Genomic DNA, 15,932 nt, shown 5'->3' with positions numbered 1-15,932 from the left:
GGAGCTGTTCCTTCTGCGCGAGCTGCTGCTGCTGCTGACAAATTGACCAAACATGAGTCCCCGGAAAAATCCACGATGCACCATTATACACCCCAGAGCGACCTTGCATGCCGAATTTCACTATTGGATACACACAAATAAACCAGTAATAAACTGCTGAAAGCATTCCTAGTAATGTCAACCGTGCCGCTTCAAATGATGCGGGCATCAGCCTAGAATGCATGCCTTTTGGGTCGGAAAAATTCGCCAGCGCCCTCAAGGACTTCAAAACCAAGCTGTAGCACGAAAGCCAAAACGATATTACAGAAGTGGGCCACAGATTGTACAGAGCATTGGCAAGAACAAATGAAGCCACGATGCATCAAGTATTCGGCGTAGAGAAAAAACAGCGTGGACTTAAGCGGATGCCAGAATAATTATGTAGAAGCACGCGTCTGGGTGTGCTTCTACCTCTGGCTCTTGACAAGGGGGAGCGCAGATGCGAGGAGGAAACTGGACGGAAGGACAGACAGGCAACGCCTACTTGAGTCCGCGAAAAAAACGCCCAGGCAATTATAGCATTGTCTCAAAGGACTAGGTAGATCATCCAACCATCTTCAGGGGCGAGTTCTTTAACGGCATCTCTATAAACCTGTTTTGGTTCCCCCTTGAATCCCTGTGCACGAAGGCTAGGCTTTCTAGATGCTTTCTTCGTCTTAGGTGCGCTGCTAGTCTCCTTGGCCTTTTCGATTATTTCCTCTTGCTTATCCACCATTTTTGCGTAATAGACCTCCTGGGCCTGAAGAAGTTTTGAAACATCTTCTGTATTCGCGTGTATCCCTCCACATTGCTCATGATAATTCTTCCAATTAGTGGCTGCCTCCAGCCTCAGCTTATAAATGTCCAGCAGGCTTTCATATATGGCTAACCGCTTTTCCGAGTCTCCTCCCATAGCTAGCGTACTTAGCTCCGTCGACACCGTGGCCTCCGCCTTCGCCAAAGTACCCATGTGCATTTTGTACATCAGCCAGTCCCTTTGCCGCCTCTCATCGTTGTCCTTAGGCACGATTTTCATAAAAGGAGAATTACTGCAGGTCTCTACAAAGGTTTCGAATTCCGAGATAATATTGGGATAACCCCCTAAAAAGCCGTCCTCAATGGCCGAGCCACGGGCATTGGACGGATCCCCCTCAAACTCGTTGAGGAATATATCGTACAAAGCAGCAAATGAAGGCACAAATGATGGGTGAACATCTTCAGGCGGAGGTCTCTTCTGATCATCAGTGGACGGCCCCTCACGGTCATGATCACCAGTATGCCTTGCTGTTGTGTACGGGTCCGTTAGAGGCATCTCAAGGTCTTTCGATGTTGCGTCTGGGGTTGGTGGAGGCACCTTGAGCTGCTCGGATTCTACCTCTGGCTCCGTTACAGGCACCTGAGGCCCCTTGACCGGTGCATCGGGGCCCAATGGAGGCTCCTGAAGCTGCGTCAAGGGTGCGTAGGGCTCCTTCGAGGGCAACCAGAGCCGCGAGCCCTGGGCTAAACCCTTTGTAAAGAATGATACAATCAGAGCACACATAACTGCAGCGATTCCAACAAGGACAAGAGACCGCCGCAAGCCTCCCGTGTACCTCCCAGAGGTCCGCACCGCGTACATCAGCGATATCCCCCGTCTGCCCTCTGGAGACTGAGCAGAAGGGACTGATGCAGTCTCATCATCATTGGCTTCGCGCACATTCTTGTGTCTCTCTTGGTTCAGGGGATTTGCCTTCTCCATGTAAGTCGAATGAAGGGAAGACTTCCATGTTCCTGTATTATACAACGATGGAGCAACGTAAATGTTTGCATTGTCTCCCATTACCAGCCCACCGTCCACCCCGAGATCGAACTCCACAGCCATGGACAGGATCAAGCAAAACAAAACGCCAAGCAGCAAGAACAAGCATTAGCAACGCTCCCAGGTGGTCGCTTTGAGAAAAGCCCACTGGCGATAAGTATATGTTGACCCCCCAAAGAGTGGCCCACTACGAAAGAAGGCAAAATATTTTGGGGGGCTTACTTATAGTGAGTCTTTGACAACTGTAAGTAGGCCCTTCTTCGCAGAGATGGTGGATGATAGCAGCTCTTGGATGCCCACACCTCGTTGGCACAACCAGTCCAATAACCAAGATCAAGGTGAGTATCCAAGAAAGTTGTTACATTTGAAGTAATAGGCGCATATTTGTGTGTTGAGAAATAATTCGCTCCTATTATTGTTCCTCCAACGCACAGCTAGCTTCCTCTCGGACCTTGTCGCCTCACTGCACATCTGACTCTAGATCACGGAGATCCTCCACCGCGAGACTCAGCCCTACAGTCGCCAACTCCTTGCTTACTCCCTTTTGATACCTTTCAATGAGCTTTAGACCTAGACTGTATGGTTTCCTTACTTTTTTTTGAAGTCTTTCAATCGGCTTCAGACCTAGCTTATGGGGTTTGGCATGTGTTAGCATGCACGTGCCTCGTCATGCACTCAACTCTGGTGTAGTACTCCGCAGGTGAATAACAATGGCCGTGCAATTTACGGATCAAGTGCACTTAGTACCATATAAATGTCTTAACGGCGATGAAGCCTTTTATTTCTGCGAGAAAAGCCTTAGAAACGATCTGCGTCCCTCTCAACCCGGCCGGTTGAGTAGCATTTCGAGAAGCAGGACACGCTGCATGACAGTCAACCATGTACTCTTTATGGTTTATTTGGTATTGCAACAGTTCTATATCTTGTAGGTTTGCCTTGTTCTAGTCTTTGCGGATCACGCCGACCCCTGAGCAGCCTGTACGTTCTTGAGCGCGAATGTCGAACGGTGTTATGATGTATGCCGGTACAAACACTTCAACGTACATTTGCCCTTCACGCCGATGGAAGGTGGGCTGAGGGAGGCAGGGCAAGCAGACACTTTTGGAGGAATCACGTAATTAGCTGTCCTGTTTGTTTTTTGGGATCACCCTATGTCGATCCTTCCAAGGGTTCCGTGCAGAGGCATTCAACTCCATACTGCATACAAACTTAATTCAAAGTCATTGGATACTCCTTCTCTAGCTCTCTTTTCCCCTTGCGTGTACCTCTCAGAGACTAAAGTTGGGGGTGAGGGATAGCTAATGTCTTCATTGCTGCATAATCCATGTATTCTCCTTATTCGCGGCGAAGTACATATAGCTTTTAGGGTAGACGCACACAACATTGTGTCTTGCTATGTTGACCAGCTCTAACCTGCAGTAAACTAGATGTACGAAAACACTTTCTTCAACTCTAATGATATCTACGCATTAGTGAAACCTGCCTACTTGGTCAGTCAATTCGAATATCTTTTCTTATTGCAAAATATCGTCTGCTGGAGACAAGAAGACGCAATGCCTGCGTGTACGCTAGTTGCATTGTGTGACTATTAGCTGTGAATGCTCGGAGAGCGAAGAAGAGTGTAGCTATATGTAGCCTACATGTCGTACTCCCCTTGTGTCAGAAGACCGAGTGGCACGGGCAGGAAGATGAGGGACCTTCTTAGAAACAGTGTATAAGTTCTGGTTAAGTGTCTCCCCAAGGAGGCCTTGGATGAAGCGGTGCACATATATAGTCAATTCTTTGCTTTATAAAAAAATATAACTTGTGTAGTGAACAATGTTGAATTGTAGCATAGTCAGCTGTATCTTCCGCTCCCTACATCCCTACCTCGCTTTTAAAATATCTGCCCCGGTGTTCTTGACCAGTACGTTAAGACAACCTGCATACAGGGCACCGTGGGCTTCTGCCCTATCGCCACTCTCCACGCAGGTAGAAACGCGAAAAACAGCGCAATTGCGGATATCCGAATGTGCACCATAGGATAAAGAGAAATCGACGGGAAGAAGGTACAAACACTAGCAAAAAGCGAGCAAGGATCAAAACCAACACAATTCTGGCGGTGTAACGGCTTCCTGTTGTCCGAGCGCTGAAGTGCATGAGCCTTCTATTAGGAGAAACAGAACAAGTGAATTTGTGAAGGGGAATCATACTGCTGAACTGATGTGCAATGTCTCCGCGCCTCAGATAGCACAAACTGGATACCAACACAGGCGATGCATGCAACTGAATTTACTTCAAAATCCTAAAGAGCCCCAAGGACGAATGTAGGAACAGAATATCTTAGGGTGCTTGTGCATCAGTCTGAGTGTCAAGACCTGGTTGATGAAAAGCTTTTGAAGCAACAAGCACACGTGAACGTAGTTATTTCAGGCAGTTCCCGCACTGGCATGGGAAAAATTCAAAGGAACACGAGGAGCACCCGTCCATAGGGACTAGCACTGTAGAAAGCCGAGAATACTCCCTTGTGCAGTTAAACCCACAACCGCCCCTCCGGGCGGTCGTTCTCCCCAATTCACTTGAGCCTTTCCTCTAATTTGTTCTCGGTGCTTTAAATTTCTAGATTCCATCAGTGCTATGGCTTCCTGGGGATCATTCGCCTCCTTACGACTCACTTGCCTGTGCGGCAACGTTAGTGGATGATTCGGAGAGTTTTAGAGCTTCTGTAGCAGGCCAATATTGGATTTCCCGTAGCACCTCCAGGATAGAGGGAAATCGGGGCAAGAAACTGCACTGGTTCGCAAGACACTCGCAAATGGTCCTGGCCACCTGGCTGCAAGCTGCTTCGTTTAGCATTCATCTCTTCATCCTCCTATCCGCAAGCTTCTTCGTTCCTACACCTTCTAGTAAACCTTGCCGACTCACCAGAAGCAAGCCTGCAGGCTCGAAACATGCAGCAGGTCGCCGCATATCGTAATGGCGTGCTTGTCTCTCTTGAGCTTTGCCCATACCTTCATGTGCACTAGCCAGTTGTTCCTCGACTCTTTCCGTTGCCAAGATTGACTGGTGCTTTTGAATCGATACGTCCAGGCCTGAGTTAAAGGGGACTTCTCACTAGAGAGCAAGGATGCGAGAGGGTGATCAATCGACGAGGGAACTGCCGTATTACAATCCCACTAAGCACAATGGAGGAAACTAGCCCAGGCAATTGAAGATATTGGGCGTGAGACCATAAATACTGCAGAAGAGCGCACTCAATGCGCTATTTCTCCTCTGTCTCAAGGTGACTCCAATGATCATACTATGGTCAACGCGTAGGCGGTTCGTACGGGCACGCCAGGACGCACTAAAGCACCTCAGATCCATATCCGTGGTGATATTTCTGATAATTCTTTGAAGCTTCTGGAAATGAGTTAGGAGCTCTTGAGCAACGTGGTTAGCCGCCACAGACCTAGAGCAAGGGATAAACTGGGCATGTTTGCTCAGTCTAGGGACAACGACGTACACCCTTGAGCTACAACACTCCAGCATTTAAGTCCAGATTTAGCTCAGTCCACGTACTTTTACAGATATTCATGCGTTCGCTAAAGATTAGGCTTCGAAGGATCTTCGCAGCTTCGGCGGCTGGCATTCTGAGCATGGTACGCAAACTATTATGCGGCAGGACACATCCCAGGCCGCCAAAAGCACTTGTGGGTTTTTCCCACTGCAGTGTAAATTACACAATAAGTCAAGCAAACAGAATCAGGTGACTTGAGCAAAATGGATTTGCGGGGCAAAGCTGGGATGTGGAAACGTCTGAGTTCCCACCCTGTTTTGAACCACAGCAGGCCATCGTCAACGCGGAGGTACTTCACTCTTTTGGCATTGTGGATTTTGGCAGTGATAGCCAATGTTAAAAATAAAACGCATAAACAAAACGCAATTTTGATAGAAACTGCATATCGTTACGGACAGAAGCGGCTGTGTCGCACAATAGTGAGCAACTGGGACGTCGCGAGAGCAAGGTAGAAACCACGTCGACGAAGCGCTTCAGAGATTTCGCTGTGAAGCAGTACTGCTCGAAGCACCCAGTCCAACAAGCAGCTCTAGGATGATAAGGGTGCTGAAAGCTCTCCGTACACTGCATCAAAGGCTGATAATTGGTCTGTATCGTAAAGTGAAGCCCATACACACAGTGCTGGCAATGGTCAAGCCTACTGCACCGTATCGAGTTCCCTTTCCCGAAGTGGAACCGCTGCTAGGCGTGGGCGGAGTGAAAAGAATAACAACGAATAAATTGATGCTTCGGAGCACTCGTAGGCTGCTGGAAGAGAAACGCATTCACTGCTACGCCACTAGGATCTGTTATTCGGGAGGCAATGCGGGTCCAGGAGGCGTTGCAAGGCGGCTGAATCGCATCCTTGCGGCAGCACCGGCCTTCTCTTCCCAGATAAGGGATGGAACTTTATTTCGTAGATCACTCAATAAGAAATGATCCAAGCAAGGCCAAGAAGGATAAAAAGCGTCCGGGAAGAAGACGCGAATCCATGGGATCTCTCAACATATTCGCTGTTGCATGCAAGTACGAGCTACACTCTGATTACTTCAGCTTTCGACGGCTGTAGCTCAGATCCTGCAGCTTGAATTCGTAGATACCATACCACAACTACTCTAATTAAATCGAGAACTTACGTACCTTCACGTAAATTGTTATCCCTGGACAGCTGACGTGCAAGCCTTGGGTGCCCTCGGTGCTCATGCTGTTGGCGATGCGTCCTCCACGTAGACACCTACTACCTACAACATCCAGTCCTAGGCCCATTGAAAGCGCGATCTACTTGCCTTTGTGGATCAACGGCAGCATTAACAAGTGCAGATGCGCATACTCGGAATTACAAATATGAGTGTGGAACCCCCGTTTACCCATGTCATGTTGGTGAACGGATATTTGCAAGGAGGCGTCTGAAAAGTCAGCTATCCAGTATACTACTATTCGGTATACGTGGTTTTTACAAGTTGTCAATACAGGGAATTGAGAAATTTTGCTTAGCAGCGACTTTGTCAAAGGAATTAAACTTAAGGCGCATGCACCCCTTTTTGTCCTTCCAATCCACTGCAGGAATATGCGCCAAGGCGTTGGTTGATACCAATATTTTGCCTTTTTAAACACACTATCGACCTGCTGCTGAACCTCGTCTCCTCTTAGGGGCTTGCAATGCCGCGAAGTGTAGTTTGGGGCTGAGCCTAAGAATTGCTTGATACGGTGCTCTGGACGACCAGCAGATGGCCAGCCTACTGGCAGCTCATCATTGTTAAGCCCATGTGCGAACTTCTTTTATCTTCGCCCACTCTTGTCATTTGCAATTGAACTTTTAGTAGAACGCCTTGATAAAGAAAAAAGTTGCAGAGCCAGAAAAAGGGGTCGCCTGCTCAGAACCGTCTTCCCTGCGTGCCCTGCCTTACCGCCCGCATAAAGACCGTGCCTCCTATTGCCATGGCACCAACTCAACCCCACTTATCATGAATAAAATGCGAGTTGTTGAGAAAGCCAGAACAACCTTTTCCCTAAAGACTGCTGGCTCAGTTAACGCAGCAGCGTGCTTCTTTCGCCGCATGCGTTCCTTCGATTGGGTCTCCTATGGGCTACAATCATATCATGGCGCACTGGTCCAGCAAAAAACTCACTTACGATGCTGATAGACCACAAGCTAATTTAAATTGGCAATTAATTGCCACCGCCTTGCCGATTCTTCTGTGGTTCTATCTGTCAGAAAAACGTGAGCCTTGGGAAATGCGCTTACTAGTGAAGAGCCAGATTTCACTTCTGTGCCGTCTCATCGGATAACAAATCCAATTTACATCCAGTCTTAAGTGGCACTAACGATTTCCGAGCATTACTGCGCGATTGTATCAGGGCATAATTGAACAGTGGTGGGTCACGAATTTTCACTCTATCCTCTATAACCCTCTTAAGCTGCGACTCAGCGTGCATGGATATCTTGCTTTTTCCCTTGTGCGCCTTCCGTACTTACCACGCAGTGTATTTCCGCTGGAGCCAATTAGTTTGCCTACGTTGTTTGGCGCTTTGCAAACGCTTGCAATTCTGGACTTGATGATCCAGTTTTATGCACCGAAAGCAAGTGAGTTGTCAGAAGGCTCTCTGGGGCTTATCAGGAGCGTGAGATTCCTCTTCAAAAAATTTTATGGCCAACCTTAAGAAATCCAGTCTTGCTCTTTTTTCTAATCAAAGACGCCGGGTTGGCGCTAATGTAATCCTGAAAACTCGACGAGTCCGTCATTTGCGAGAGCCTAGGTAGTCTGTTGCTTAATTGCTGAGTCGCTGCCCAATCTGCGACTACCCGACGTGATGGTTCAGATAAGAAGAGATGAACTTCTGATAATGCAGCTTTTATTTGCGCTGCGGCTTTTGCGGACTCAATTTTCCTATTTTTCAAGATACCGATCTATTTGTGTGTGCTCATGCTTCAGCGTTCGCCCTCCCGTCAAGTCTCTCACTGTTGAGCGTATCTTGGCGTTGACCGATGGTAAAGGGAGTGTATGAGGCTTGAGATTTAGTGATTCTTGCACGTACTAACCTATTCTGCGTAAATAGCGCTGTCATTGAAGTGCTTCGCCTTCCAATACACACGAGAAACACTCGTTTCTATTCATCTGGGGGGTACAATTTCAGGTACATCTCCAACTGGCCGATTCAATCTTTGAGTACTTGCCAATCTTTCCATCCGTCTTACCTTTCTAATTGGCCTAACTTCACGGATGCATGCATCAATCTTTTATCGGCTGGAGTGTCATGCCTTTATACCAGCTATGGAGCAAGAGCGTTAATAACAACCTGCAGGCTGGGCTCCACCGCCCAACCGGCGTGCCAGCACCGTCCCCCTCCATTGCCATGTGCTTTTCCTCTATGACTGTTGCCGCCAAAAATCAGATTGTTGAATTACCAGATCGTAAGATCAGAACCAGGAGACGTCGTAGGGCGGCCTGGCGTCCCACTGCTTCCATAGGCATTTGATCAGCTAGAAACAGCTGCATTGAACAATGCAGAGCTACCAACTACAATGCCCACCCAGTATCTTCGTAAGAAGGCGCTCTATTAACCGATTCGACTCAAAATTAATGAAAAGCTACGGAGTATTTTCCAAAAGAGTCCCTGTCTCCCCATGCCCGCTCCACTTGGAGCTCCGATATGAGGGGATGGGGATTTGGGTGCGTAGCTGTACCCTGTACGCCTTCTGGGCGTTCACACCTAGTTGCATAACGTAACATGTGGAACAGATGCACATAACAATGCGCCTGCTTCTAGCGAGCTGGTAGCGATATGCAAAAAGTGCGACGTGGGAGTAGAGAAGCCAAGTAGTCGATTCGTTACCAATCCGTAGTTCAGTATCACTGGAGAGAAAGAAAATACTTCAGTGTAGCCTAGGCTGCTACACACTTGGACATAGCAGTGTCTGCCACTCTTAAAACGTACAGTACGAGGATATTTTCAGCTCGATAAGTATGCCGCCAAAATATATGATGCCCAGCCTCTGCCTATATTCCTTCTTTCCTGGTTCCGAGTTGCATTCCCCTCACAAACCAGGCAGGCAGCATGGAGCTAACTTGCCCTGAAAGCGAGAGGGGGACTAGAGAGAATGGAATATCATTTGATACATAGGCATTTGCTTGTGGGCTGATTAAAAGGAGCAGATACATTAGTTCGCAAACTTTTTGCAGCTATTCATTATGACTGATTTTCATTGTGCAGCGGACTAAGGAATGCATGCATGTCTCCTTCGTGTGGCCATCAGCGTATAAATGTGCTATGTGGTAAGCATCTCTGCAACATTAGGGGCTGGTCTCGGCCATAAGGTGTAGATATTAGTGCTTTATCCACACGATCTGGACTCGTGGCCACGTCTTAACATCCCTGAAAATGCGTGGAGGCTGCTGAGATCCCCATTTTATGAGGAAGAGAATCGACCTCTGCACGATTTCTCTTCTGCATGCACTTGGGGAAAATAATAATTATATTTGTTGCCTGTATGCTTCAAAGGGGTTGGTTAGGGCACTACAAACTCTCTCAAGAGATGCCGATAGGCGAAGTGGCCTTGAGGCGCGAGAACTGCCTCATGTGAAGTTGTCATCATGATGGCCCTATCGCTTTCACTGCTCTGCCTTTAGGTGGCTGGTGAAATACCCATAGTTTTGCATCTTTTCAGCTTCCATGCTGTCTCTTGTCTTGTCCTTTGCCCCATTTACTATTCTCAGCTCTTTCTGGGCAGTGGTACCACGCAACCACCATTAATTAGACCTGTTGCCTACGCTAATAGCTCGAAGTTTTCGACTCAAGATGTAAAGCTTACTAGTTAGGCTCCACACCTGGGATTCAGCGTCTGTAGCATAGCATCAAGAATTGCGAGTTGGAACTCCAGGAGTCGCTGCACCTGTCTTCTCACCTGTACCTTTTTGTCTATCCGTACATACTGCTGCGACTGCACAGCCTAAGCCCTATGTATAGGATGTCTCAACCCTACACCCTTCTCGGCATTTCCTAAACCATTAGAGCCGATCTCTTCATCGAATCCCAGCTAACCCCAGAGTCGAAGATGCACTTTCTGTTTGCGATGTCTCTTCAATCAGGACATTTTTGCTGCTAAGCTTTAGAATATAGCTGTCCACGCGCAGCAGCTGCCGTAGCAACTCCTCATGACGTTTTCTTTGGCGCTCGGTCTTAAGGGCTATTGGCAGCAAGCTCAGCTCTTTCTGGGCAGGTATACCACGCACACACTCACCGGCTAGACAAATTGCCTACGCTAAGGGCCTGAAGTTTAAGATTAGGTTGTAAAATAAATTCCATACACGTAACTAGCGTGTGTGGTATAGCTTATAGCATCAATAACTTAGGGTTTGGAGCCAAGGACGTCGCTGCTCGTGTCTCCTGGCTATACCATTCCCTCTATCCGTACATCCTCAGGCAGTTATTTGTCTACTCAACAAGCTCCTTTGTAAGTTATACACAGTGCAGCGACCTTTGGCGCTTCAGCCTAACATCTTGATGCTACACCACAGAAGCTACTTAGCAGGTGTGAAGCTCTAATAGTAAGCTTATCACCAGGTTCTCTTAAAGGACTCTTGTGCCTACCTCTGCTTCTTTCTGCTGCTGCACAACAAGGCTGAGAAGCTTCTGCCGCTCTGCTTCTGGAAGCCGGCGTACTCCTAGTGGCAGTGTATCGTCGCATGCGCCTTTCTCTTCAGAGCGCCCTTTTTGTTCAGCAGCAGTACGCAGTGCCTGAGAAAATGATCCACCTCCATGATGTGCACTCCATTTTCCGTCAATTAAGCTCTTGGCTGAAAGGTATAAAGCGAGTTAAGGGATTAAATCTACTCCCCTCAAATGGGTCTGCTTTCTAGGTGGGGGGTTGGAGAGTGGTCCGTTTTCGAGCGTAGACCTTTCATAAAAGGCGCCAGTTGTGCATAAACACTTCTCGCATTGCACTATCATGATCGACAAAACTGTCCCGTGATCCTGTACGAAACCTCAAACGCTGAACGTACTTTGACGTATCTTGGTATCACGCCGAAGTTCTTGTGCCTCGAAAATTGCCCTTTGGGCGTTTTCTGCTTCGGCTTTTTACATTCGAGCATGCTCACGGCTTCCCTATTAGCAGATACAAAATCTACTGGGCCCCTAAATGTGTCCTGCTCAGGCTTCTTGCCCGTGGGCGCCATTGGAAGCAAGGCCATGCCCTGCTCCGGCTTCATGGAACCCATGCACAGATGCGATTTCTGGAGCCTCTGAGGCTCAGTAGTCACTTTTTGGTCTCTCAATGAGTGGGCCTGTGTGTTTCTGGCGAGAAGCCCCCGGGGTCCCCCTGGTGCCGCCGGAAAAATAGGCGGTTTATGCATGAAGGAGGAATTCGATTTTGCCTGTTTTGCATCAAGCCAGCATACATTCTTTGTTTATAGACACATCTGGAGCTCTCTTCGTTTTCTTGCTCGTGTCTATCCACTGCATTATTCCGTGGCCTGTAGGTTTTGTGTTATTTGTCTACAGTCAAGGTCAAAGACCTTGTTTTGTGCCCAGCAGCCCCTCTGCCGGTTCATCTGTAAGTCAATTGAACAAAGGCACCTGAGTAAAGGTGAATAAGGCGTGAATAGGAGCGGGCAACTTTCAGGGAATTAGAGACCCATAGGCCTCCCCGGTGACCCACAAGGGGCCCTGGGAGAATTCAGTGCACCAACTGCGGCATTTTACGTTCCTACATATGATAGCTGCCTTTTATTTCGATGTTTCAAATAAATACTGCAAGCAAGCTGTATCTTGACCTTACATGCCCCAGCACGTATGCAAGATACAGCGTTCTAGAAGTTGCCCACGTGATTTGAGCGGCCCTAGGGCAGCTGGCTTTACACGGCATCGGCACGCATATTCCCATATTCAAGCAAAGCCTTGAGTGTAAAGCCGAAAAAGCACGATCAAAGCTACATGGTGTAACCAGTGCCTTTGAGCGTGCTCCCCAGTTGTGCACAACGGTGACTGCGGGCTTGCCTACTACAGTCGGCACGCTACTATGCGACAACGGAATGACGGATAAAGCAGGTACTTCACATCTCTTCCTCAGTTCCTATACGATGGTTGGGAAAGCCTTAGATGCCCATGTAGATACAAGCTGATGATGTGAAGAGGGTTTTCTTTCATACGGCGACGCCAAAACCCTCCAGAAGCAAGCAGGAGCGCACGCTTGTCGCCATCGACGGGTGTCACATCGCCAGCAGGGAGGGCCATTAAGAGGCTAAGCTCATGCTTACGAAGCCTTACGGCCCAGGGAGTTGTGGATAGGCTTGCTAGAGATCTCGTTGTGGGCCCTAACTCCGGCGGCCCCTAGGGTGCACCACACGCCGAGGTAGCCACTGGGGGCCTTCTTCTTGTGTGCTCGAAGCGCTTACCTGGTACTCTATTTTAGATTGACCAAGGTACTGCGCTGAATGGTTTGTATCGAACTCCTGTTCTAAGTGTCCTTTAACTCCAGCACCAACATTGGTGACATCGATTAAGAACGTGTCGTGGCCATAGATGCTGTCTAGGGAGTAGAAAGAGACCATTTTGTTTCCAGCTTTCCGCAATGTGTCCTTTATTTCAATCTGCTGCTCCAGAGGGAACAGGAGATCGCTATGAACGCCCATCACCAACACGGGCATCTGTAGGTTGCGGACGCCGTAGACCAACGAGGAAGTGCCGGTGTGCGGGTCCCGCCGCGCAAGAGAAAAGAGATCCATGGCCTTTGAAACCGCAAACTCACAGGAAGGGGCTGATAGATGCACTATAGGGGAATGCATACCTTCTCATGTGCATGCAGTGGACTAAGCACGCGAGAACTTAGTGAACGCAGACAGTGTGAAGAGTCAAGGGGACATAAGTCAATGCTTGAGCAAATGAGCGCACAGGAAAATGTACACGGGCCTCCATAATGGGCGTCAACGAAGGATATACAGACTTCATAAAAGTCCGTCGAGGACAGGAAGCACGACGGAATTGCAAACGCCTCTCATGCATTAAGATTTATGGTCTAGGGCATTCGTGTGCTGCAGAAGGGTACTGAAGTTTAGACACCTCTGAGCAACGCAGCAAGTACTGATTGCGGGCATAGATCGATAAGCTTATCGTATGAGGCTAATGTGACACCTTGGAGAGGTAGAGGAGTGAGTTTGGATCGTAGGCCCTCCACTTTCTTCCTTGTTGCTCAACGTAGGCTTCAATAGCGAAATCAGCCCCAAGGCTTGGCATGCTTTGGTGGTGGTGCTGCTCTGCATCCTGCTGCTGCTGCTGCAACTGCTGTTGCTGGTCTGGTTCCTGCGCATGCAAGGGCGGAGGGATGCCCGCCTTCAGGTGCTTTTCATCGTCTCCCAACAGGGGCCACAAACTCCCCAGCCCCAAGGGGCTACCTACACCTTGTTTCTCCTCGCCGAGGACCTCCCCTTTAGAAGAAGTCTGGTGGGCCCCTGGAACCCGTAGCCGCCCAAAGCGAAGCATCCACTCGGGACCGCTTCTGTATGTAATTGTTGCCACCTATTTACAAGAACAGTGGCAAAAATCGCAGCAAATGTAGCAGCAGATTCAGCACTTTAAACAGCATTCGCTATAAAAAGAGACGTAGCTTCATTTTCTAAGCAGCAGGCGTCGACTTAAATACAGCAACAAAGGCATACGTAGCGCAGCACGCTCAAGTGTCTCGGTATCAGCAGTATCTGCAGCAATATCAAGCCCGGTACAACAAGAGCCTCAGCGGCAGAAAAGCTCCAAATGAGCAGCAGCGTACCGACGACAGCAAGTGTAACGGAAAGAACAACAGTAGGAACAATAGTGGCAAATAGCTCCTTTTCCAGCATCAGCAGCGACAGACCTGCCTGGCAAGTCTCATGCCGACAGAGGGATACTTCTTGCCGTAATAATTGCCACATGCGAATGCGGGGTCTGCCATCTGAAGCCACAGATCAGCTCTCAGGCTGCTGGTTTTTAAGCTTGGAATTGCAATTTATATTGCAAACTCAGCTTGATTATTTGGAGTTCGAAATTAAGGAAATCGTGGGGGGTGTGCTCCTTACGCAGAACCGGTGTACTACTAGGGCTGCGGGTAGTGTTGAGGATTAAGTAAGGGTTCGGGATTTGTTATACAAGTATTTGTCTCTGTATGTAGCGAAAAGCGATGGCCATGGGCCGGCAGTAGAGAGCCCCACTGATGACAGCCAAGCGTCCAACCCTCGAAGGGAAAAGGGCCCCTAGACAGAGCACCTGCAGGGCCCCTAAGCTACTGCCCACTGCAGCGTGAAGACGTCCTATCTGCAGTCGGTCTGAAAGAAACTCAGACACACAAGCACGCATGCTAAAGCTTTACCTTTTATGGCTAATAGCTGGAATTATTGGTTACGGATTACGGTTTAAAGTTTTCACCAATGACTCTTAGCTGCACGCGCGCCATATCCTGCACGGTGAACCAAGGGAAGTTGAGCCCGTAACGAATTTCATTGTCTGCTGCCGGTTCGGGCGGCTTCTTTTGCTGCTGCTGTGGGATGAAGCTGGAGGGCCCCGAAGTGCCACTGCAACCGCCCAAGTTGGCGATGCAGATGATGAAGAAGCGATTCGTATCAAGCGCCTTCCCAGGGCCTATGAATCCCTCCCACCAGCCTGAAGGGGCAAAACCAATGGTCGTAGTAGCATTTTAAAAGATATCTATCATGACATTTGAAAAGCAGCAGCACCAGCTCACTGGTAGCCTATACGGCGTTAAGAAAAGAAACGACGGAAACGGCCGAAAGCAGTGACAGGCAGCAACATCAGCAAACCTGTTTCCCTGTTGTGAGGGTGGCTCTTGGCGTGTGACGAGGCGGATACACCGCAGCCGAGTAGTATAGCATTGTCCCTTTTTTCATTGAGGTGCCCGTACACCTCAAATGCTATGTCCAGCCTCTGCAACTCGCCTCCAAAAGGAAAGCGCATCCGTCTTCGGCATTGTAGCTGCCAGTATCCACCCTTGGCAAAGCTATACACAGGCTCAGGGCCCTCAGTTCTTTTTTGGTGCTGTTGTTGATGAGGGTGATGAGGCTCCTGCTGCTCCTGCTGCTCCTGCTGCTCCTGCTTAGCCACTTGGTGTGGGCGCTGCACCAAGACCACCGGACAGCTGCAGCCCCAACATGAGGAAGTACCCGGCGCAGTAGAGTCGCTGTTGCTGCAGTTGTTCTTGTTGTTGTGGCGGTGGTGAACGTGGGTGCCAGTGTGATAATGCAGCACTCGCAGAGGGCCCCGCGGAGTGCATATGCTGGGTGTTGCCACGGCCGCTGCTCGTCGCATATCCCGCGCCATTGGAATACTCCTGAGAACCCTTGACAGGTTCCTTGGCAAAAAAAGGGAAGAGGCCTCCCTTTGTGCAGTTGCCAGCATTCCGATTAAGGGGGTCACACCGAAAAATGGCACCAGAGAGCGCGCGACTGGCAACTGAGGGGTTGATTTGACCACACAGTAGGCTAGAAATGTGAGTCAAAGCGCTCATGCATTCGAATTACTACGCTGCTGCAAGGGCGTTCATGAGAATATCTTGGGCGCGTCATTATTGGCCCACGAGGGGTCTATGTGCACAATAGATTGCGCAGTTGGGTT

The 15,932-nt window shown here is 49.0% G+C and overlaps 2 protein-coding genes across 2 annotated transcripts; both read right to left on the bottom strand.

Moving 5' to 3' along the window:
• Window positions 1–565: 565 nt before the first annotated feature.
• LOC34617779 lies at window positions 566–1,879 on the bottom strand. Its single transcript, XM_022731136.2, has one exon. It carries the CDS (start codon window positions 1,877–1,879, stop codon window positions 566–568), a length of 1,314 nt encoding a protein of 437 aa, XP_022587320.2.
• A 9,399-nt stretch (window positions 1,880–11,278) lies between these two features.
• Window positions 11,279–15,716, bottom strand: LOC34617778 (serine O-succinyltransferase). The gene is made up of 7 exons (XM_026338210.1): window positions 15,122–15,716; window positions 14,730–14,963; window positions 14,454–14,629; window positions 14,182–14,259; window positions 13,464–13,847; window positions 12,728–13,060; window positions 11,279–11,707 (listed from the first exon to the last, which is right to left on the bottom strand). The coding sequence occupies exons 1-7, from the start codon at window positions 15,714–15,716 to the stop codon at window positions 11,279–11,281; spliced, it is 2,229 nt and encodes a 742-aa protein (XP_026193995.1).
• Window positions 15,717–15,932: the final 216 nt, after the last annotated feature.

This window comes from Cyclospora cayetanensis, unplaced genomic scaffold (genome assembly GCF_002999335.1).
Source record: "Cyclospora cayetanensis isolate NF1_C8 unplaced genomic scaffold, CcayRef3 CcayRef3_contig_24, whole genome shotgun sequence".
In the NCBI taxonomy this organism is placed as follows: Eukaryota; Apicomplexa; class Conoidasida; order Eucoccidiorida; family Eimeriidae; genus Cyclospora; species Cyclospora cayetanensis.
Note: the sequence above shows the minus strand (reverse complement) of the source record. Positions and strands in the feature narration are given on the sequence as shown.

What these genes read in the sequence shown, in the direction of transcription:
- LOC34617779 (XM_022731136.2), bottom strand. Translation starts at nt 1,879, where the DNA reads ATGGCTGTGGAGTTCGATCTCGGGGTGGACGGTGGGCTGGTAATGGGA.
- LOC34617778 (XM_026338210.1), bottom strand. Translation starts at nt 15,716, where the DNA reads ATGCTGGCAACTGCACAAAGGGAGGCCTCTTCCCTTTTTTTGCCAAGG. An exon ending in CACTCCTCTACCTCTCCAAG is followed by an intron (nt 13,061 to 13,463) that starts GTGTCACATTAG and finishes GCGGTTTCAAAG; the next exon opens with GCCATGGATCTCTTTTCTCT. An exon ending in AATCTAAAATAGAGTACCAG is followed by an intron (nt 11,708 to 12,727) that starts GTAAGCGCTTCG and finishes GATGCAAAACAG; the next exon opens with GCAAAATCGAATTCCTCCTT.